This window comes from Nycticebus coucang, chromosome 10, assembly GCF_027406575.1.
Source record: "Nycticebus coucang isolate mNycCou1 chromosome 10, mNycCou1.pri, whole genome shotgun sequence".
In the NCBI taxonomy this organism is placed as follows: domain Eukaryota; kingdom Metazoa; phylum Chordata; class Mammalia; order Primates; family Lorisidae; genus Nycticebus; species Nycticebus coucang.
The window spans coordinates 116,884,558-116,907,611 of record NC_069789.1 but is presented as its reverse complement, the minus strand read 5'-3'; the positions used below and the strand labels follow the sequence as shown (position 1 = coordinate 116,907,611).

At 46.8% G+C, this 23,054-nt stretch overlaps 1 protein-coding gene across 7 annotated transcripts; it reads left to right on the top strand.

The window, feature by feature from the left end:
• Nucleotides 1-129: 129 nt before the first annotated feature.
• Nucleotides 130-17,211, top strand: ZSWIM9 (zinc finger SWIM-type containing 9). Of its 7 annotated transcripts, none has more exons than XM_053605927.1 (4): nucleotides 130-222; nucleotides 1,216-1,499; nucleotides 6,941-7,253; nucleotides 14,348-17,211. In XM_053605927.1, exons 2-4 carry the CDS (start codon nucleotides 1,225-1,227, stop codon nucleotides 16,466-16,468), a joined length of 2,709 nt encoding a protein of 902 aa, XP_053461902.1. In that variant the 5' UTR covers nucleotides 130-222; nucleotides 1,216-1,224; the 3' UTR covers nucleotides 16,469-17,211. The 7 variants fall into 7 exon arrangements, with proteins under 7 accessions (XP_053461902.1, XP_053461904.1, XP_053461903.1 ...); XM_053605929.1 differs by having other exon boundaries at nucleotides 203-218; nucleotides 6,879-7,253; XM_053605928.1 differs by having other exon boundaries at nucleotides 209-218.
• The last annotated feature ends 5,843 nt before the right edge of the window (nucleotides 17,212-23,054 follow it).

Here is a 23,054-nt window from a genome sequence, read left to right as displayed (position 1 = left end):
AAACGGCCCCGCGCCTTCCCTGGCTCTGGATGAGCGGGAGCGGATGTGACTGCGGGTCCCAGGAGTGACTGGCGGGGAAAGAGGAAGGTTGGTGGAAGAAGCAGTACCGGGGACAGCGGGAAGTGAGGGGGGAAGCCGCGCGGGGCATCCCGGGAGCTAAGGGCCGGGCTGTGTCTCGGCGCGGAGCATTGTGGGAAGTAGACGCTGCTCCGGGGCGGGTAGGTGAGTGGGGAGGGGCAGGAAGGGTGCACATCTTGGGGAGGGGAGAGGCACCAACTAGGTGGGACGACGCGGCTGGGAGGGGCCGCGGCGGGCGGGGCTGGGAGGAATTGGGAGGCGAGAGCGGGCTGGAAGGGGACTTGTAGTGGAGGAGGGCACAGGCGGACATAGGGAGACCATCTGGGGTAAAGAAGCCGGTCTGTAGATGAGGGGCCGTGTCTAGAACCAAGATGCACGTTGGGAGAATGGTGGCTGTAGCCGAGAGGAGGGGCCCCAGCTGGACTGGGAGATGCATGTGAGGAGGAGGAGGAACCACCTCGATGACACTTCGAGGAGAACTGGCCACAAGTAGGCACACACCTGTAAGGCAAAGAATTCATAACTGGATGTGGAAGGCACATCTGGAGATGGGAACGTCTCTGAGATGGAGAGCCACAGCTGGTTGTAGTTAGTGATCCATCGGGTTCACATCTGGGGAAGGGGCCTCAAGTCAGAAGCAGGGAGTCACAGGTGCATGAAGAATATGACTGGATGAGGAGTTCATGCCTGGATGTAGGAAGTACATCAGGGGATAGAACATTTTTAGAGGCGGGCACAGCTGGATGTGAATTACATCTAAGTGTAGACAGATGGAACAATGAATTCCAGCAGAACGGGGGTATTAGAGGTTACTGCCAATGGTGAGACACATCTGCAAAGGGACCCCGACTGTACCTAATGGTTAAATCTGCTGAGAAGGGTACCAGAGTTGGAATTAGGAATCAGGTTGATAGGCAACAACTAAATAGGGGGTAAAGTGGTGAGGGGAGACCAAAGATACGGTAGAAATTCATATCTGTAGAAAAATGGGCATCTAGTTCCTGATGCTTGGAAGCTCTGTCCAGTGCTTGGACAGAGTCACTAGCACCAACTGGGCAAGCCGAGAATGGAGAACAGGAGATACTCCCTGAGTGGGGATGGGTCTGATATCTAGCTGTTCTTACCACTTCCACTCAGGCCCCCAGAATGGAGCAGCCAGAGCCTCCAGCCTGCACAGCAGCCGGGCAGGAGGAACAGGAGCTGCGGGAGCGGGCCTTCTTCTCCTGGGCAGAGTTCAGCTGCTTCTTTGATGCATGGTGCCAGCAGCGGCTAGCACTCTTCTTCGTCAAGAGTTCCATGCACCTGGCACGCTGTCGGTGGGCCAGCACACCCCAACTCTACACACTCATCGATGTGCTCAAGTACAGCTACGTACGGCTGGTGTGCAAGGATGTGCGTGCGCCCGCTCGGCCCATCGTGGGGTGCGTAAGCCTGTATTGCTGTCCAGCTGGAGGAAGGGGAAGCAAGTAGGGAGAGGAGTGACTGCCAGAAAGCCCCACACCCAGATGCGGAGAGAGGCCTACTGAGACTGCTAAATACTTTGAAGAGAGGAGGGAATCAAGGAGGGGCACTTCCTGAGAGACAGAGATGGGGGTTGGAAGGACAAAGGCACTCAGAGGTAGAGAAGGTATGAGCCCAACTTAGACCTTAATAGAGACACTTAGAGAGGCAAAGAGTGCCTGTTACCCAAGAGAGAGAAAAAAAGTCACAGAAAATTTCAGAAACAGGAGACATGGAGGCAGAGATACCAGAGAGGGCGGGGGAAACAGGAAAGCCAGGTTTTACACACACAGAACAGAGACTGAGACTGAACTTCAGGGAAAGCTACAAGGCACAAAAGGTCCATCTATTCAGTAAACACAGGGTAAGGTCCCATGCTGGGGGTTGGGGAGTGACAAAAGGAAGGAAGTGACAAAAATTCCTGTCCTCCCTAGAACTTTCAGATAGGACAGGAAAACCGATGTTAAAAGAATAAATTCATGGGTAGTTCCCTACAACTATGTAATTTTATAAGGAGGAACAAGCAAGGAATCTAAGAGAGCCAGGAATATTTTAATAACCTCCAATTTTAATCTGGGATGGTTACCCATGCAATGTTGGGTTTCCAGCGTCCATTGAAACGTAAGAGAAGGTGAGCTCATATTTCCATGTGGCAGATGGCCACTGCTGTTAGATGGTTCTTTGGTGCTCAGGTTTGCCCCTTAACCCCATTGCTTTGCTGCCTCGTACTTAGCTCTGTCATTTCCTTATGTTGCTGACCTGGGGCCTGTGCAGGTATGAATTTGAGATCTTTTGTTGGGGAATCATAGACAAGATCAGAGTGCTTAAGAACACAAGCTCTGCCTTCAGGCTGCCCAGGATGGGCTCTACTACCTAGATGTGTATCTTTGGGCAATGGACTTCACATCTCCACGCCTCAGTTTTCTTTTCTCTGAAATGGGGTTATTGGGGTATCTGCTTAATGGGGCTGTTGTGAGGATACAGTGAGAACATGTAGAAGACTAGGCGTTTACCCTGGTGCCTAGAACATAGGTCAGCTGATGATTCGAAAGCAGACTAAGGAGCCGTTGCTCCACTGATGAATGGCTAGTGCTACTGAGCAAGTGACTATACCTTTCTGGGCCTCAGTTTCCTCACTTGGAAATTGGGGGGCATGATCTGTCTTACAGGTTTTATGAAGATTAAATGAGTTAATGCATGTAAACTATTCCAAAAAAAAAATCCAGCACAGAGTGGGCACGCTCTTTAACAGCTGTTCTCACCCACAGTTATTTAAACATTTATTGTGGGATTACCATTTTCTTGAAGTTGCTCACTACTTACTCTAGAAACAGACTCAGATCTGAAAGCAGCATAATGACAAATACACACATGACACAGAAATCTGGAATGTTAGCGCTTACAAGAAGCTCAAGCCTAATCTAGAATCTTTTTTTTTTTTTTTTTTTTTTTTTTTTGTAGAGACAGACTTTCACTTTAGTGCCCTCGGTAGAGTGCCGTGGCGTCACACAGCTCACAGCAACCTCCAACTCCTGGGCTTAGGTGATTCTCCTGCCTCAGCCTCCCGAGCAGCTGGGACTACAGGTGCCTGCCACAACGCCTGGCTATTTTTTTTGTTGCAGTTTGGCCGGGGCTGGGTTTGAACCCGCCACCCTCAGTATATGGGGCCGGCGCCCTGCTCACTGAGCCACAGGCACCGCCCTAGAATCTTTTTGTTAACAGAAACCAGTCCAGTGTAACAAGTAGTTATTGAGCATCTACTGTGTGACTGTTCTTTGCTGGGCTTTTGGAACCCAGTGCTGGTGGGTCAGGGCCCTCCCTGGAACAGCTCAGAACTTAATGGAGGAGACAGATCAAAAAATAAAAATAAAAAAACTGAAGTGCAAATAGTAGCCTACAATAGGGAGAACAACATTGATGGGGGTAGATTGGAGGAGGACAGAAATCGAATGGTTAGCTGCAACTGAGAGATTAATCTATGGTTCTGGAAGGCTTCCTGGAGGAGGTAATAGTTAGCAGAACCTTGAAGGATTTTGTTTATATGTTTATATACATAATTAGACTTAAAAACATGTATTTTTTACTATGTGCAGATACCGTCCCAAGTGTTCCATTTTTAGAAACAGAGTCTCACTTTTTTACCCTCAGTAGAGTGCCATGGCATCATAGCTGGCAGCAATCTCAAACCCTTGGGCTTAAGCTATCGTCTTGACTTAGCCTCCCAAGTAGCTGGGACTACAGGCGCCCACCACAATTTGGCCTGGCTACTTTTAGAGATGGGGTCTTGCTCTTGCTCAGGCTGGTCTTGAAGTCCTGAGCTCAAGTAATCTACCCGCCTCGGCCTCCCAGGATTGCAGATGTGAGCCACCGTGCCCAACCTGTTCCATGTGTTCTACAAATATAGAGCCAGGGGGGGTGGGAAGGGCAGGGCTGTGAAGTGGTTGAGGACATGCCCTGGGTTCAGGGATGGTGATTAGGTAAATGATGGAGTGGTGCCTGGATGAGGAGTACAGCAGGGACATGGTTGATGAGCTGGTTCTGGAACCATGATGCAGACTCATTTCTGGGCTTCTTACCATACCCCCAGCTACTGAAGGTAGGGCCTCTCTAGCGTCACAGCCCAGGGGAAGCCCATGGACTGAGGCCTGAGGCTGAAGAAGTTAGTGGATAAGAAAAGGAAGGCAGGAATGGTGTCAAGGCATGGACCAGGTCCAGGGTGTGGGACCTTATTTTGGGAGTGCTAGGGAACCCCAGAGGGCTCTGAGAAAGATCAGCTCTGAATGAAGAAAGATCCCTCTGGGTCTATGTGGGAGATTGGGAGATGGTCTGGTCGAGGATGGATACCAGGGAGGAGGCAGGGGCTGAGGATCCAAGGAATGCAAGCAGGCTTTCTTTTTGGCTCCTCCTTGCCAGAGGTTCCCCAGTGACCCCTCCAAGTCACTGTCCGTGCAACGTCAGCCTTCCAGCTCCAGTTCCTCTCTCTGTCCCTCTCTCAGCACTTCCTTCTCTAGAACAGAATTGCTCAATGTTTCCCAACATACACTGGCCTTTGAAAGCACAAATTGAAAGGCTTAAAGATCAAAAATAAATGTGAGTGCAATGCAGCAAAATAAAGCAAAGCAATGGTACTTGTAGAAGGAGAAAAATCTTTTGAAAGTTTTATTGATGTTTCATTATGCACCAGCCTCTTTTCTAACCACTTTGTATAGTTTAATCCTTTGCAGTCCTCTTGACAAGCCTGTGAGGCCAGTCTTATAATTAGTCCTATTTCCCAGATGAGAAAACTGAGGCCCAGAATGGTTATCCAGAGTAACACAGCTGCTAAGAGGGAAAACTGGAATTCGGACCACCACAGTCTGACCACAAAGCCCATTAAAGTGCCTTTAATTACCACTCTATCTCCTCTCTTTTTATATCTTTCTCTCCTCCCTTCAACTTTATTTTAGTCATGGGTTATAAGCATGAGAGTTAAATGTGCTAGCACTTAAAATTTCTGTGTTCTAGGCATCAGCCTATTTGTCCATTCATCTAAGGGGTATGTTTTGAGACCCTACTAGGTGCAAGGTGTACATTTTAAATGCTGGGGCTTCTGTGGGAAGCATACATGACAAATGGTAACAAATGAGATTGCCACATTAGTGTCTGATGGGTGGAATGTGCCCAAGTTTGAGGATGGTCAGGGGGGAAAGATTCCTGGAGGAGATGATATGAGGCCTGAAGAATAAGTACCCTGTTTTCCCGAAAATAAGACATCCTCCAAAAATAAGACCTACTCGCAGGAAAGATAAGACATCCCCTGAAAATAAGACCTAGCGCATCTTTGGGAGCACATCTTAATATAAGACACTGTTTCATTTTTGGCGAAACAGGGTAGTTGCTGACTAGGCGAAAAGAAGGGAGAACAATGTTTCATGAAGGAGGAAAGAAATAGTAGGTTGGTCATAGTGAAAATGGAAGGCATAGTGTGCAGGAGTTGGTGATGGATGTTTTTGAAGGAATGGAGGCTATATGCCAGAGGATTGTCTGTGTGTCCAGGTGACAGATTCAGTCCCTGAATTTACTGAGCACCGCTAGGTGCTAGGGAGGCAGAGACAAACAAAAACAGACAAAAATTCCTGTGTGTGTGCAGTTTGTTTTTAAAAAGAGGTGGCATTATTCTCTCAAATAGGTGGAGAATTGCAAAAATGGCGTGTTGAGGTTCCAGTAGATGGCTATGTGAGATACTGGGCTCCATGGGGAGAATATGCTACTCAGAGAGGATGGCTTCACAGAAGAGGCAGCCTCTCTGAGCAAGGGACTGAAACACTAGGCTGAAAGAGACCAGACCCAAGAGTTTCTCAAAAGCCCATGAATTATTCTCAAAAAATGTACTGTGTTGGAATCCTATGAAATTTCCATTTTGGGTAAATCACAAATGGTTGCATGTTGGCAATTCAGTTGGCTTCCACCTGTTACCACCAGGTTAGCTGTACATTGTATTTTATTAATGATATATATACTTAAGAATATTTTAAATTTGCTTAAATTTTGTTCCTTTAAATAAGGCAGTCACTGGGTCACAGAAGAGGCATAGGATCAGTTTTAGTAGATACTGCCATATAGTTTTCCAGAGTGGTAGTATCACTTTACACCCCATCAATGATATGTGAGAGTTCCAGTTGCTCCACATCCTCATCAACACTTGATGTTATCAGTCTCTTTTTCTTGGCCTTTCTACTGGTATATAGTGGTACTTCCTTTGGGTTTTAATTTATTTCCTTAATGACAAGTTTGAGCACCTCTTTGCACATACAAAGTTTAAAAACATAGAAATATGCCTTCTATTGCTTATGAGTTCATAAAAATGTATGTGGACATGCTAAGTACATATTTTTGGTAATGGCTAAAGGAGAATAATTTGTTAGGGCAGGGTTCAGAGAGGACCTCAACTTGCAATATTATTGCTAAACCACAAGCAGATACAGGACTGTCTGAATGTTTTATTTCTGAAAAAATTTTAAGATAAATGTAATAAAACATTCATTCACTTTTGATAGAACTGAGAATGGTAAGTATAGAATTTTAGCAAACCATAATGCTTATCATGTTCCAGACACTGTTAAGTGCCTTTATGTATATCAACTCTTTTCATCCTCACAACAATCCTTTGAGAAAGATTTGATGGTTGCTACCTCCCTTTTAACCGTGGGGAAACTGAGGCACGGAGACTTGAAATGACTTGCCCAAGGTCACACAGCTGATACATTCTTAAGGCCCTATACTCTTGTAAATGCTTCAAAAAATATTAATTTTTTAAAAAGGGAAAAAGGAAAGAAAGGGCAACAGAGGGATGTGACGACGGCCATGGTCGTTCCTCCCACAGGCCCCCCCAGCGCGGCTGCCCGGCCTTCATCATCGTCAAGCTGAGCCCGCTGCGGGACCGCCTAGTGGTGACGGAGTGCCACCTGACCCACTCGCACCCAGCCTGCCCGCTAGAGTTCGCCTATTACTTCCGCCCAGGCCACCTGCTGGCGAACTCCTGCCTACCCGTGCGCACCACCAACCAGATCTCCAAGCAGTTTGTGGCCCTGGACGACGTGCGCCGCCTGCTCTCCTACTGCAAGGGCCGCGACCACGGTGTCCTGGATGCCCTGCACGTGCTCGAGGGGCTCTTCCGTACTGACCCTGAGGCCAAGGTGGGGTTTCGGGAGAGGCAGGATGGGGGCGGGGGAGAGCCACACTTTATGGGGCCATTCATCCTCCCATTCTTCCTTTACTCCTTTCCTACATTAATCCATTCATTCGTGTGATAAGAACCCACTGAGCCATTAGGGATGCAGCAGTGAACAAGACAGTATGGTCCTTGCCCTAAGGGAACTCACCTTCTAGTGTAGCGATGTCCAGTAGAACTTTCTTTCATGATGGAAATACTCTGATTCTGTCCAGTAGCCCCCAGCCACACGTGACTATCAAACACTTGAAAAGTGGCCAGTATGACTGAGGAGCTGCTTGCATTTTATTTTAACTATGTGAAATTTAAATAGCCAACAATGGACAACCACATTCAAATGTCACCAGGTTTGGATGCTAGGAAGGACAGGAGCCCAAGTGATAGCAAGTGCTATTTAAATTTTTAATTGAATTACACAATTAGAAAATGCACAAATGGGGTGGTGCCTATGGCTCAAAGGAGTAGGATGCCAGCCCATATGCCGGAGGTGGTGGGTTCAAACCCAGCCCCGGCCAAAAACTGCAAAAAAAAAAAAAAAAAAAAGGGAAAATGCACAAATGATAAATATATAGTTGGTGAATGTTCATAAGATGAAATACCACCCAGATCAAGAATTAGAAGGTGCTATGTCATATAATGGGATAGAATAATGGAATGATGAGTATTACCAGGGAGAATAAAGTGAGGACTTGGAGGGGGACAGTTGTAAGAGTTTTATTTTGAGTGGTCAGGAAAGGCCTCTTTGACGAAATGATGGTAAAGCAAAGGAGACAGAATGCAAGGAAGGGACTCCCATTCTTTCAGTAGAGGGAAGAGAGTTCCAAGTAAGGGTAACAGCCAGTGCAAAGGCCTGGAGTAAGGTTGGTGTGTTGGAGGAACAATGAGAATGCTGCTCTGGAGTCTTCTTGCAGCTTTGATCCAACTTCAGTTTTGGGTGGACATAAAAGAAATGAATAATTTGAGAATCATTTAAGAATTTGTCCTAATTTTCCAAGAAAACAAAAAAATTATCAAAATGCTTTCTTTGTTTTTAGTTGCCAAATAATAATTGGGTGGCTTTTGGAACAGAAATGGGTCCTTAAAGCTGCTTATAGTGGTAGCTAAAAGTCACCTGCCCATTGTCTGATTAGCTCAATCTAATTAGTTTGGTTTGATCAGCTTAGTCTGAGTAGTTTAGACTGATTGGTTTAGTGTGGGTAGTTTAATGTGATTGGTTTAAGCTGATTGATGTAGGCTGGTTAGTTCAGTCTGATTAGCTTAAACTAATTAGTTTAGTCTGATTAGTTTGGACTGGCTAGTTTATATGGTGCCTAGTGACCAGCTCCCATTCAAGCCACCGACCTAAGCCCAGGCCTCTGTCCACAAAGTGTTAATGATAATGTTAGCTACTATTTATCACGTGCCAGACATTACCCTAAGTAGTTTACATATTGTAATTCTTACCAGAGAGCTCTGTGAGGAAAGAAAGCACCGTTTTCATCCCCATTTTACAAATAAGCCCAGAGGTCAAGTAACTTGACTTCTAATCACATAGCTCCTCATTGACAGACGTGGGGTTCAGACCCACAGTTTTGATCCAGGACCATGGCCTTCACTGCTAATTCTATTGCCCAGTTTGAAAATGAAGCTCGGTCCCTCTCCAGCAATTCTAGCTTTCCTGGAGAATAGTATTCTGATCACATGATAAATTCTGATCACATGATAAAGGAAGGATATATTCACATATAGAAAGAGGTGTGGATGGGAAGTAGTAAGTGGTGTGGTTTCTGACATTATTGGTGGATTCTGCCATCTGTGGTAGATAGATCCCTAGGCCACTGATTGTCTGAGATGACACTTGCATCTCAAGTGTCATCCGTTCTTCAAAATCTCTCCTCCCTGGGCTTCTCCATGTCCGCACTGCTGTCTACTGTGTGGCTTAAGCAGGAAGCTTCTGAGTCAGGCCTGCCTGATCACTTTGCAAAGACCATGGGGGTATAGTGGTCAGGAACACAAACCATGGGCCCAAGCTGCCTGAGCTCAAATCCCAGCTCTGCCAATTACTACCTGGGTGACCCCAAGCAAACAAGTGAAGCTCTCTGTGCCTCAGTTTTCCCATCTGAAAAAGAGGGATAATAATAATAGTATCTCTCTTACAAAGATGTTTTAAGTATTGAAAGAGTTGCTGCTTAGAACTGTGCCTGGCTCAGAGAAACTGCTTCTGTTAGTTTCTGCATTGTTAGTGGCTATAGCACTCACACACCTGAAACCTTTATGTTCATCTTTGGTTTGCTGGCTGGCTCCTCCCACTCTTGTTTACTCTCCTCAATGCCTGACCATCACTCAGCATATCACCTAGGCTCAGTAAATATTTGGTAGAGGGCGGCACCTGTGGCTCAGTCGGTAAGGCGCCAGCCCCATATACCGAGGTTCAAACCCGGCCCTGGCCAAACTGCAACCAAAAAATAGCCGGGCGTTGTGGCAGGTGCCTGTAGTCCCAGCTACTTGAGAGGGACTTAAGCAAGAGAATCGCTTAAGCCCAGGAGTTGGAGGTTGCTGTGAGCTGTGTGAGGCCACAGCACTCTACCGAGGGCCATAAAGTGAGACTGTCTCTACAAAAAAAAAATTTGGTAGAAAAATATATTTATTTACTTGTATTCATCAAATGTCACCACACCCTTTACGTATCACCCACACATCTTCCTTGAATCCCTACTTCCCCGCAACCATTCCTAATAGCTTAGACTTGAATCCTAGCCCCACCACTTATTAGCTCCATGACCTTGGGCAAGTCACACCCTTGGCATAATTGGGGGTGCCTAAAACCACCTTGAGGTCCAGGGATTGATTAGGACTCACGGAATTCAGAAAGATTGTAACACTCACAAGGTACAGTTTATTACAGCAAAAGGACAGGGTTAAAATCAGCAAAGGGTAAAAGCACATAGGAAGAGTCCAAGAGAAACCATGTGTGAGCTTCCAGTTGTCCTCTCGGGAATCTCACAGACAGTGCTTTATTCTCCCAGCAATGATGTTTACAACACATAAGGAATATCGCCAACTAGGGAGGCTCATGAGCCTTGGTGTTCAAGGTTTTCATTGTGGATCAGTCACATAGACATGGCTGACCTCAGTTTTCAGCCCTTTCAAAGCTCAAGCTGATACTGCTTGGCCCAAGGCTCCTGTCATAAATCATAATGTTGGCATGGGCTATCTGGTGTGGCCCAAGGCCCCCATCATAAGTCATATTGTTGCCATAGGCGAGCTGGTATGGCCTACGGCTGTGGGTGAACAGAGTAATGTTAATAGGCAGGATGACAAGGGCTAAGAGTACTTCCTGGGAACTGGGCAATACCCAACTTTTCTTTATAATGTGGAGGGTTTGGACAACCCAGGTTTGCGAGTTGATCCATTAATGTACATATGAACCCTTTCAGCCTCAATTTCAATTTGTGCAATATATGGAAAGTAATCCTCCCCTCTCAGGAATGACCTTCATTTGAATAGAACAGTGGTTCTCAACCTGTGGGTCACAACCCACAGGAACTGTATTAAAGGGCCATGGCATTAGGAAGGTTGAGAACCACTGGAATAGAAGAACCCACATCAAACCCAGTCCCATCAGCCTCTCTTGAGCATGTATCCAGGCTCAGGTAATAGTAATAACAAACCCAGCTGATAAATAACTCAGAGTGCTGACCTCATGCCAGGCATTGTTTTACATGCCTGTGTGGATTAACTAATTTAATCCTGATAACAACTTTACCAGATAGATGCAATTATGCTCCCCACCTTTGCAGATGGAAACTAAGGCACAGAAAAGTTTAGACAGTTCTCCTAATTCACACAGCTGATGTGTAAATTAACACAGCTAGTAATAAAAGAAGAATGTGAATTTGGATCTCCACAGAAGATAAACCAAGATTAGGAATCTGTGTTTTCTCTTTAAGAATGGAAGTTGGCTTCTAATTAGTCAAATACTTGCCAGTTTTGGAGCAATCTCAAGACAAATAATGTTTAGTTGTCTTCACTTTTCTCTTATCCTAACTCCCAAGGAGAAAAATATAAACTTACTAATCCTATAGAAATATGTACTTTTAAAAAGCCCATCTTATCTGACATTTGTATTTAATTTCTAGACCAGTGCTGTCTATTAGAACTTTCTATAATGATGGGTATGTTCCAGATCCATGCTATACTGTAGAGTAGCCACTGGCTTCACATGGCTACTGAGCACTTGAAATATTGTTAGTGTGACAAGAACTCCATTTTTATATATTTTAAATTTTAATTAAATTTAAACAGCTACATGTAACTAGTAGCTACCATCTTGGACAGAGCAGGTCTAGATTGAACATCTGAGAAATTAAATCATAAAGTAATAGCATCAAAATCAATGGTTGAAAAAAATTATAGCAGTGTTGGAACTAATTCAGTGGTAAGCTTACTAGGGTTTTTGTAAAATGTATTGAATTACTGTTTAAGGTGCTAAATATATGATTTCAGGCTTAGGAAGGCAATTTCCTTATTCTCTTTGGACTTTTGGACTCTACTAGACTTTTTAAAACAGGCTTTTATAATAATCCAGATGGAATTATTTTTTTTTTAAATCTTAGTACTATGCACTGCTTTTTAAATGGTCTCGTAGGATGAGGTTGGATTATGGCAGAATGATTCGTCGAGAGATCTGTAGTTAAACTGGATCAAATCCTGTTTCTGTAGCTTCTCTTGAAGGGACTGGCTGATGAAGCCATAGCAGCTGGCCTAGTACAGGGGGACAGAGATCCTGGATAATAGCTGCTAATCTCCCCTCTCTGTCAAGTGGCCGTTTTGCAATCATGATGAAGCCACAGTGGCCAAACAACAGAAAATGAAGCCAAAGGGCCCGAGTGCCTCTTGATTTTACTCCAGCATGATGGGAAGTCCTGGGAAGGGTTTTCCAACAGAGGAGGAGCAATCTGATTGGAGTTTTGAAAATGCCCCTCTAACAGCCAAATAGGGGACAGACAGGGAGCGAGGGGAGGGGTAGGAAGCCTACTGAGGAGGCAGCTACAGCCATCTAAGTGGGACATGTTGGTGCCTCCAACCAGGGTATAACCCTGACGGGGGGAGAAGTGGTCAGATTCTGGACTCACCTGAGGGATATTTCTAGGCTTGGGGTTAGATTAAATGCAGGATGTGAGCATCAACCCTGAGTGCTGGGGCCTGAGCTATGGAGTGGATGGTGGAGTGGTTGATGACAATGGGGCCATCTAAGGAGGAATAGGTTGAGGGCGTGGGCTTGTGAGAATCAATGTGACTTTGGGCTGCTAGTCTCAAGGGGCATATGAGCCATCCAACGAGCCAGATTGCTGCAGTGGCAGTTGATTAGGTGGATCTGGAGCTTGGAGGTACTGACCTAGGAGTTCTCAGCTTGGAAATGATGAAAGCCACATGACTGGATGAGATCACTTTGGGAGAGCATTGAGATAGGGAATCGGGGAGAGGAGAATGCTGGGGACTGGGCTCTATTTAGAGGTAGAGCAGTGGAGTCAAGAGGAGCAACAGAGGCCAAGAGAGACCAGTGTTCCAGGAAGGGGGCAGGATCACTGTGCTGAATCTGGCTGATAGATCAAGGAAGAGTAATAATAGCTGGGATTTGAAATGTGCCAAACATTGTTGGAAGCATTGCTTACAAATGTTCTCATTTTAGCCTCATGTGAAATCCCCCTTTCACCAGATAAGGAAACTGAGGCTCCTTGAGAGGAAGTCACTTGCCCAAAGTCCCACAGCCAATAAGAGTAAAATCCAGGAATCTGTTCCCTGAACCTCCACTCTAGAGAAGTGGCCATCGTATATCCCCACACACCCTCACATTAGTTCACTCATTTAGGATGTATTGAGCTGCTGTTCTGGGTCAGGTACCCTTCAAATCATCAGGAAAGCAAAAGAGAACATCCTTGTCCTTGTGGGGCTTACATCTTAGGGAGGTTACACCGAGAGTGAGTGAATCAGCACATTAAGTTATGACATGCTAGTGGGTGGTAAGTGCTGTGGCCACAAGGGGCCACATAGAAATGGGGTCTTTGCTTATTTGCTTAGTTGGGATTATCAAAGGAGACTTTATGAGGAGCTGGTGTTTGGGCAGAGATGATAATAACGGTAATAAGGACCACTTTGCGAGCACTTACTATTTTTTAAATGAGGCATAATAGTGACTAGGTATGCCAGGCAGTGTTCTAAATGCTTTAATGCATTTCATCCTTCCAATCACAGAGATACTTTATTATCATTTTACAAATGAAATGGAGCTTAGGGAAAGTGTCCAAAACCACACAGACAAGAAGCAGGGGCTCCAGGATCTCAGCCCAAGCCATCTGGCCCCAGAAACCATGCTTTTGACTACTGCTCTGCCTCAGGATGCATGAAGGAATGAATATTCACTTCCTAGAAGGGGGATTCAGGGATTATGGAGATTAAGGGGAATACTGAGGCACAGACAGGTTAAATCACATGGTTAGGAAGTGGTAGGGGTGGGACTCCAACTAGGGGATTTGCCTCCACAGTCTGTGCTTGTTCCCACTAGACCAGGGTCCTTAAATTGGAGCATGCAGGGGGATCCCCTGGAGGGCTTGGCAAAGCACAGATAGCTGGGACCTACCTCGAGTTTCAGACTCGGAGTCCAGGCTGACCTGGAGAATGTGCATTTCTGACAAAGTTCCCAGCAGCTCCTGCTGCTGCTGCTGCTGGGCCAGGGCCTTTACTTTGAGAACCACTGCCGTAGACTGCCTCTGAGGGCAGGAAGGAATGAAGAACCAGTTCCCCGTGGGGAAAACGGAGGCCCAGAGAGGCTAAAGGCGTCGTGGGCTTTATAATAACCACATCGTTATTATACGGTGGTGCCTGAATCTCAAACGCAGGCAACCTGGGTCCAGAGTCCGTATTTCTATGCTCCCCCTGCACTGCCTCCTGCGGACCAAGTGGGTATGCACAAAAAATGAATGGGTGCCCCTTTCCTTAAAAAGGGGACGGGGTGGAGGGGGGGGAGTGAAGCTGGGCGAGCCGGCCATCTCTGACTTACTTTCCCCGCCCCTCTCGCAGGTGAAGCTGGTATTCGTGGAAGACCAGGCGGTGGTGGAGACCGTGTTCTTCCTTACGTCGCGCACCAGGGCGCTACTGCGGCGCTTCCCGCGCATTCTCCTGGTGGACCGCTTGCCAGGGTTGCAGGGCGCGCTGGACTTGGTGGCTGTACTGTGTGTGGACGGCACAGGGCGCGCTCGACAGGCCGCCTGCTGCGTGGCGCGCCCAGGCACGCCAAGCCTGCTGCGCTTCGCACTTGCTTCCCTGCTGCAAAGTGCGCCTGACGTCAAGAGCCGCGTGCGCTGCCTCACAGCCGGGCCTGAGGTGGCAGCCCAGCTGCCCGCCCTGCGTCAGCTGTTGCCCTGCGCGCGTGTGCAGATCTGCCGAGCGCAGGGCCTGGAGACACTGTTCAGCAAGGCGCAAGAGCTGGGTGGCGCCGGCTGCGAGGACCCCGGGCTATGGCCGCGCCTGTGCCGCCTGGCTGGCGCATCGTCGCCCGCTGCCTACGACGAGGCCCTGACGGAGCTGTATGCCCACGGCCCAGCCGCCTTCGTCGACTACTTTGAACGCAACTGGGAGCCCCGCCGCGACATGTGGGTGCGCTTCTGTGCCTTTGAGGCGACCCGAGATCTGGATGCATGCGCCCTGGTCCGCAGCCACCGCCGGCGACTGTTGGGCCACCTCAGCCCCTCGCTTAGCGTGGCTCAGTGCCTTCGCGACCTGGTGGCCATGCAGTGGGCTGATGCCGCTGGTGAGGCAGCGCCCGAGGGTCTTGACAGAGGTGGGGAGTGGCTGGAGGGTGAGCCAGGGACAGGGGTCCTGGTGGAAAATGAAAAAGTGAAGAACCTGGAGACCGGGGACCCGGGAAGGGCTCTGAAAGACGGAAGTATTTGGAGAGGGCCACACATGGAGAAAGAGTGGGCCACAGGACTCGAGACTACAGACAGGGGTGGGGCTAAATTGGAAAGTGAGAAAGGGAGGGGGCTACAGATCAGAGATTGGAGAGGAGTCCAGTTGGAGAACCAGAAGGTGAAGGGGCTGGAAGGGAGTGTCTGGAGAGGGTCCCAGTTGGAGAAAGAGCACTTGAGAGGGCCAGAGATCAGAGACTCGAGGGGAAGCCAAGAGGAGGAGCAGGGCCTAAAAGGATTGGAAGGGTATTCCTGGAGGATGGTCCAGTTGCAGGATCGAAGGAGTAGGCCATTGGAGACCACAGACCAGAGGGGGACCCAGTTTGAGTATGAGAGGGCTAGGGGTCTTGAAGGAAGCCTGTGGAGAGGGGCCCAGCTGCATGATGAAAGGGCAAGTGATTTGAAAACCAGAGAGTGGAAAGGGCCCCAGATGGAGGCAGAGAAAGGGAGGGGGCTGGGGGTCAGAAACTGGAGGGGGACCCACTTGGAGAAGCCCCTGGCCCTGGAGTTGGCCCCTGAGAACGGAGAGCAAAAGGGGCCCCAGTGGGGAGATGAGAAGAAGAGAGGGCCAGACATTGCAGAAGAGAGGGGAGTGAGAGTGGGGGCCAGAAGAAGGGGCCTGGAGGACCTAGTTTTGGTCCAGCTGGGGGAAACAAGGGGTACAGGTGTGGAGAATGGGGATGGAGAAAGAGCCCAGTCAGTGGGCGCCAAGAGCCGGGCAGGAAAAGGGATGGAGTGGGAAGATACAGGAGGGAGGTGTCTGGGGCTAGGGAATGGAGCTGTGTGTTGTGCTCACCTGGGGACTGTATGTGAAAGCCATCCAGAATGGGCAGTGACAAGGAGTGAGAACCTGCAGGAAGGAGGCGAAGGAGAAGGCCCAAGGGAACCAAAGACACTTTGCCAGGCCTCAGGAGAGGAGGAAGTGGATTGGGAGCCCCTGGCCAAATTCCGAGCAGCCTGTGGACCAGAGCTGGCAGACCTAGTAGCTGAAGAGCTCGCCTTTGCCAGGCAGCATGGGACCCGGGGTTTCCACTGGACTGGAGCTGGCTTTGCCCTTAAAGACGGCACCTCAGACTTCTACCTGGATGGGGCCCTGACGTGCTGCACCTGCTCAATCCATGCAGCGAGACGTCTGCCCTGCCGACACCTCTTTGCCGCACGCCTCCTCACTGGCGCAGCCTTATTCCACGTGGACCTCCTCAGGGATTGCTGGGGAAGAGCCCCAGAGCCCTGACCTTTCGGGTACCTAACTACCTCACTCCAGTGTGAGTGCAGGAGGGCTTTCTTCTATCCCAAAGATAACAGGGCTGAGGCTGGAGAGACCAGCCCAGTCCCTCTGGCCACCTCTTGAGTCATCCAGGAACCTCATCTTGGCAGCTTGCCTCTCTGGATCCAAGGGGAAGCTGACACAGCTGGGGGAGGTGTTGATGACCAGGGTGGATTCTGAGGGCTTCCCTCAGGAGAGGAAATGTATCTGAGAGGTGTAGACAGGGTCAAGCTAGTGCAGAAGGAAGGAAAAGGGGTGGGGGTGGGGTGGGTGCCTGGCAAGAGTAGACTTGTCTATGGAGTGCTGGACAATGGGAGAAAAGCAAGGGAGAAAGTGCAGTATGAGAAGGCAGATGGAGAGGTCAGGGGAGAAAGAAGGGCAGAAGTGGAGGGGAGAGGCCAAGAGAAGAGGGAGGTGAGGAGAAGCAGAGGGAGGCAGGAGAGATGAGGGTGGAGAGAAGGGACCAAGGATGGAGGAGGGGGGGATGGAGATGAGAGGAAGCAAAGGTATGGAAGAAGATGAGAAGGAAGTGATTTTGGTATTTCTCTAAGACCTTGGGACTTGGAACCCCTTTGCCTTCTGTTTGGCTGTTCCTGGGAGACAGCAGGAAGAAGCACTGGGAGTCTGGGGAGGGGCTGGAGACTCCATGGGGAGAGGAACTGTTTGGACTATCGTGCTTCAAGATTGGAATAAAACAGTATTATTTTGGTTTCCATGCTGAGTTCTTGGCTTCTAGGGGAGAGTGGGAGGCCTAGATCTAGAGCAAGGTTGGAATGGTCCAGCATTCCCTCATTCACAAAAGCCTGCTGGGGAAGATGGCTGGAGGAGCCACAATGAATTCATCACAGTTCAGGCTTCATCTTCACCTGGACCAATGTGCCAGCTGGCAACCTGGCATCCATTAGTTCTACCTCAGGCAAATCGTCCTTTATGGTACTTGGCTTAAGCATGGACATATGACCCAGTTCTGGCCAGTAAGTCTGCTGAGGTTGGGGTGGGAGGATTCTAACAACGGTTTTCTCCTAAGAGAACCAAGAATTAGATGGTTAGGCATGAATCTGCTAGCGACAGCCTTGGCGTCAACTGAGAATGGAACCCACACTGAGGAAGACAGCTGATGAAGAAAGTCTGGATCTTTGCTTGGCTTAGTTGAGTCTCTGGAGTCTGCTCTTAAGTAAAAGATACCTTTGGCTGGCTCATACCTGGAATCCCAGCACTTTGGGAGGCCAAGGCAAGAAGACTGCTCGAGGCCAGGAGTTTGAGACTGTTATACCCGAAGCGAGTGGAATAGAAAAATGCCAGCACACTGAGTCCAAATTAAGCAAGGGTCCTTTATTGGATGATGGCCAAGAGTGGGCTTAGGCCATAAAGTCTCTGGACCCCCAGAAGCAGGGGCACACACTTTTTTATAAGGTGCTTTCAGTGGGGGAGGGGGAATTCTTAACTCAAGCCAAGTTTTATAAAAGCCAACACCTGCAAAGTTAGATGTATAGGGTAAAGGGGACTGCTTATAAGGGAGAGCTGTGGTTTCGTAGGATTTTGCTAAACTGTAGCTTTCAGCTGAGCTTAAAAGGGGGTGTGTTGAAAGTCCTTAGCAAAATGGAGTAAGTCTGGCCCTATGTACAAAATATAGTTAGGGCATTAAAACACCAGCCTGAACAAATAGGCGACGTCTCTGCAAAAAAATAAAAACATTAGCTGGGCAGGGTGATATATATCTGTAGTCCAGGCTACTTGGGGCTAAAGCAGGAGACTGCTTGAGCCATGAGTTTGAGGCTATGATGATACCAATATACTCCAGCTAAGCAACAGAGACTATATCTCTTTAAAAAAAAGTCTAGGGAAATCTAAGGATTTAGGGAAATTTGAGTTGGAGTGTCTGTTGTCACAACTGATGGAGAATTAATTCTATCATAAAAGACAAAATCCAGGTTTAGATGAGCATTTTTCAAACTTGAATGTGAATATAGATCATCTGGGCATCTTATTAAAATGCACAGCTGGATTCACTGGGTCCAGGGTGGGACCCAAAATTCTAGTGAGCTGAGGATCTGATTGCTGCTGGATTGGATAGCAAACTGAGTAGCAATGAAAGAGCTTAAGGTAAAAGACAGGTTAGGGGTTCAAGTCATGAGAAGTGAAAGGCGGCAAATGCAGCCCAATGCAGGGACTTGGACAGTGTCAGGCTTCCCCTCTCACTTCTGCTTTTTTTTTTTTTTTTATTAAGTCATATATACATAGATCATGAATACATGTATGCCTTTGTGGGATTCAATGTGTTGATTATATGTACAAATTGGAGTGCTTACATCCTACTAATTAACATAGCTTTCACTCTGCTCTTTGATGAATTTCTTCAAGAAAAGGCCCGCTCCTTGGGCTGAGAAAGCTACCAAAGTTCCCCTCTTACATCTTCATACCTTGATTCAAAAAGACCTTTTTACCAGTCCTGCATTAAATCTCAAGGAAGACACTGATTGGATTTAGTAAGGGTATCAGTTCTCCATGGCTACATTAATGCTGTGTTAACAACCGTAACACTTCAGAGATACTTAACCGTAAACATTCATTGTTTATGTGTCTTGGGTCACCTGGGAGGTTGACTAGACCCTTGCTTTTCAAAGTGTGGCTCACAAAACAGCATCATCAACATTTTTTAGGAACTTGGAAATATAGACTCTCAGACTCCCCTCTGGACCTACAGAATCAGATTCCTATTCTAACAAGACCCCCAGTATGCGTATTAAATTTTGAAAAGCAAATGATCATGTAAATCTATAAAAAGTTTTGTGTTTTTTAATAAAAGCAATTCATCTTGCCAAAGTAGCTGAACTTGGCTGGGCTTGCTCACATTATTAGGGGTTCATCTGGCTTTTTTTTTTTTTTATTAAATCATAGCTGTGTACATTAGTGCAATCAAGGGGTACAATGTTCTGGTTTCATATACAATCTGAAATATTTTCATCAAACTGTTTAATATAGCCTTCATGGCATTTTCTTAGTTATTGTATGTAGACATTTGTATTCTGCATTTAGTAAGTTTCATCTATACCCGTTCTGACATGCACCGTAGGTATAACCCCACCAATTACCCTCCCTCCACCCCAACCTTCCCCATCCCCTCCCCTCCCTTGGCCCTTTCCCCATATTCTTGTGGTATAGTTGGGTTATAGCATTCATATGAAAGTATAAATTAGCTTCATATATGGCTGAGTACATTGGATACTTTTTCTTCCATTCTTGAGATAGCATTCATATGAAAGTATAAATTAGCTTCATAGTATGGCTGAGTACATTGGATACTTTTTCTTCCATTCTTGAGATACTTTGCTAAGAAGAATATGTTCCAGCTCCATCCATGTGAACATGAAAGAGGTAAAGTCTCCATCTTTCTTTAAGGCTGCATAATATTCCATAGTATACATGTACCACAATTTGCTAGTCCATTCGTGGGTCGATGGGCACTTGGGCTTCTTCCATGACTTAGCGATTATGAATTGGGCTGCAATAAACATTCTGGTACAGATGTCTTTGTTATATTGTGATTTTTGGTCTTCTGGATATATACCTAGTAAAGGAATTATAGGATCAAATGGCATGTCTATTTTTAGATCTCTAAGTATTCTCCAAACATCCTTCCAAAAGGAATGAATTAGTGTGCATTCCCACCAGCAGTGTAGAAGTGTGCCCTTTTCTCTGCATCCACGCCAACAGCTCTGGTTTTGGGATTTTGTTATGTGGGCTAATCTTACTGAAGTTAGGTGATATCTCAAAGTAGTTTTGATTTGCATTTCTCTGATGATTAAGGGTGATGAGTATTTTTTCATGTGTCTGTAGGCCGTGAGCCTGTCTTCTTTAGAGAAGTTTTTTGCTAAACTAAAAAGGTTTTGGTTGGAAGGACGAGGGTTACTCAGCTTTGCTCCACAGTTCTCGTCCTTCAGCAGACTCGTCTGGGTATGTTATAATGGTGATGGTAGACTTGCAACAGAGGAAACTCATGTTACACCTGCATGTGTCACTCTGCTAATGTCCTATTAGCTATAGCTAGGCAAGTGATTGAGCCCACTGCCAAGGGTCCATGGCAGTCACTGCAAAGTTACATGATAAAGGGCTTGGACAGAGTTGGGACCATCGTTTTGGGGTCTATCACATAAGGCCACATGATGAAGTCTGAACTGATAACTGGGGCCAAGAAACAGAGTACTCTGATCCACTGGTGCTCCCAGATGAACAGGCCTTGGGAAATTGATTGCACAGAGATCTTATTATATCCAGAGAAACAGAACCAGGGGAAGATTATAGTTATAGATACAGATATATATGGAGATTTATTGTGAAGGACTGGTTCGTGTGATTGTGGAGGCTGAAATGTCACAAGATCTGTCACCTGCAAGTTGGAGCCCTGGGAAAGCTAATGATTTAATTCAGTCCAATTCTGAAGGCCTGAGAACCAGGGGAGCCAGGGATGTCAATCCCAATCTGAAAGTTGAAAAAGATGAGATGCAATCTCCCAGTTCAGTGAGTCAGGAAAAAGAGGGAACAGATGCCTTTGTTCTCCACCTTTTGTTGCCTCTTAGGCCCTCAATGGATTGGATACCCTGACCTTCATTTGGGAAACCAATTGACATTACTGAGTCCACTGATAACAAACACTAACGTCATTCAGAAACACCCTCACACATACCCAGAAGTAATGTTTAATCTGATGGCCAAACTCAAACATCACACTTGTTAAAACACAGATTTCAGGCTGGCCATTGTAGCGCGTGTCTGTAATCCTCGTACTCTGGGAGGCCAGGGTAGGAGGATCACTTGAGGTCAGGAATCTGAGACCAGCTTCAGCAAAAATGAGACCTCTGTCCCTACTAAAATTAAAAAATTAGCCAGGTGTTTTGGCAAGCTCTTGTAGTCCCAACTACTTGGGGAGCTGAGGGAGGAGGATCCCTTGAGCCCAGGAGTTTGAGGTTATTGTGAGCTAAGCTGGCACCACAGCACTCTAGCTTGGGGTAGCAGAGTGAGACTCTGTCTCAAAAGAAAAACAAGAATACAATTTTCTGGGTCCCATCCCCCAGAATAAGTCTGATTGAATAAGTCTAAGCATGATCTGAGAACTTGCATGTCTAACAAATTCTAAAAAGATGCTGATGCTTCTTGTTCTAGGACTACACTTAGTAAACCACTGCTCTGATCATTCCTCATGGGTATATGCCTGTCCCTGTAGCAGGCTGACAGAGCAGAAACAACCTAGGGGATGGCAGAGAGTGCAGAGGGAGGATCATGAAAGAAAGGAGGTAGGAGGAATAACACAACGGCAATCCAGTACAGACCAATCCAAAACCTCTCTACTCACCTGTTTTATCAGCTTCTTGAATATGTGTTACCTTGTTGGTGACAGGAAACTGAATTAATGGTTTACGTCATTTACCAAATAAATGCACAGAGACGTGAGGAGGGAGAACTTAGCCGCTAATATGCAGGTGGGTGAGAGTGTGCAGGAGAGATGTGGATAGTGAGATCAGTAGGGCCTTTCAGGTAGAAGAGCAGATGAGTGTTTTCCTGGGAGCAATGGGAAGCCTTCAGGTTTTAAACAGGGAATTGGCTTGATTGAATGCACATTGGAATAATCACAGCACACCCCCCCCCCCCATCTCGAAGCTTTTCTGTGTGACAAATGGAATGGATGTGAGTTGAGAGCAGGAACAGATGAATGGTCAGTAAAGCAGGCAAAAGCTTCTTCACAGAACTGGACCTTGAAGGATATGTTTGCAGGGAAGAGAACAAGGAAGTGCATTCTTGGTGGAGATACAGCATGCTTAGCAGTATTTGGCCCTTCAGGAAGGCAAGAGCCACAGATGGGTGACTTATCACATATGCCCCACATGCCCAGCTCCACAAGTAACATCAATGCCTTTGGGTCTGTACTCAAATGTACCTCCTCCTAAAGGCCATCCCTGAGCAGGACCATCCCTCTCTCTAAAAGAGTCACCCTATCCAGGGGTCCTCAAACTATGGCCCACGGGCCACATGAGGCGATGTGATTGTATTTGTTCCCGTTTTGTTTTTTTACTTCAAACCATACATTGGTTTCTTCATAGTTTTTTTTTTTTTTTTTAAACTATAGTCCGGCCCTCCAATGGTCTGAGGGACAGTGAACTGGCCCCCTGTTGGAAAAGTTTGAGGACCTCTGCATACCTATCCTCTCTCTATTCTTCACACACACTTATCACTACCAGAAATTATGCCATGTAACTATTTACCAACTTAGCATCGTGCTTGTCAAATATGAACCCAGACTGCCTAGCTTCAAACGCCAGCTCTGCTACATCTTTGCTATGTGACCTTCAGTTGCTTAATTATGTTACATTTTGGGTGTAATAATAGTACCTATCTCATAGAGCTTTATGAAGATAAATGAAGTAGAGTGTGTGCCAATGTTCTGACGTTGTCTGCATACAGCATCTCAATTACTTATTAACATACTGTTTTCTCCAGTGACCTATGACGATGGAAAAGAAGCCAAAGTCTGTAAATAATTTAAGGAGGTTTATTCTGA

What these genes read in the sequence shown, in the direction of transcription:
- ZSWIM9 (XM_053605927.1), top strand. Translation starts at nt 1,225, where the DNA reads ATGGAGCAGCCAGAGCCTCCAGCCTGCACAGCAGCCGGGCAGGAGGAA. An exon ending in CCCGCTCGGCCCATCGTGGG is followed by an intron (nt 1,500 to 6,940) that starts GTGCGTAAGCCT and finishes TTCCTCCCACAG; the next exon opens with GCCCCCCCAGCGCGGCTGCC. An exon ending in GTACTGACCCTGAGGCCAAG is followed by an intron (nt 7,254 to 14,347) that starts GTGGGGTTTCGG and finishes CCCCTCTCGCAG; the next exon opens with GTGAAGCTGGTATTCGTGGA.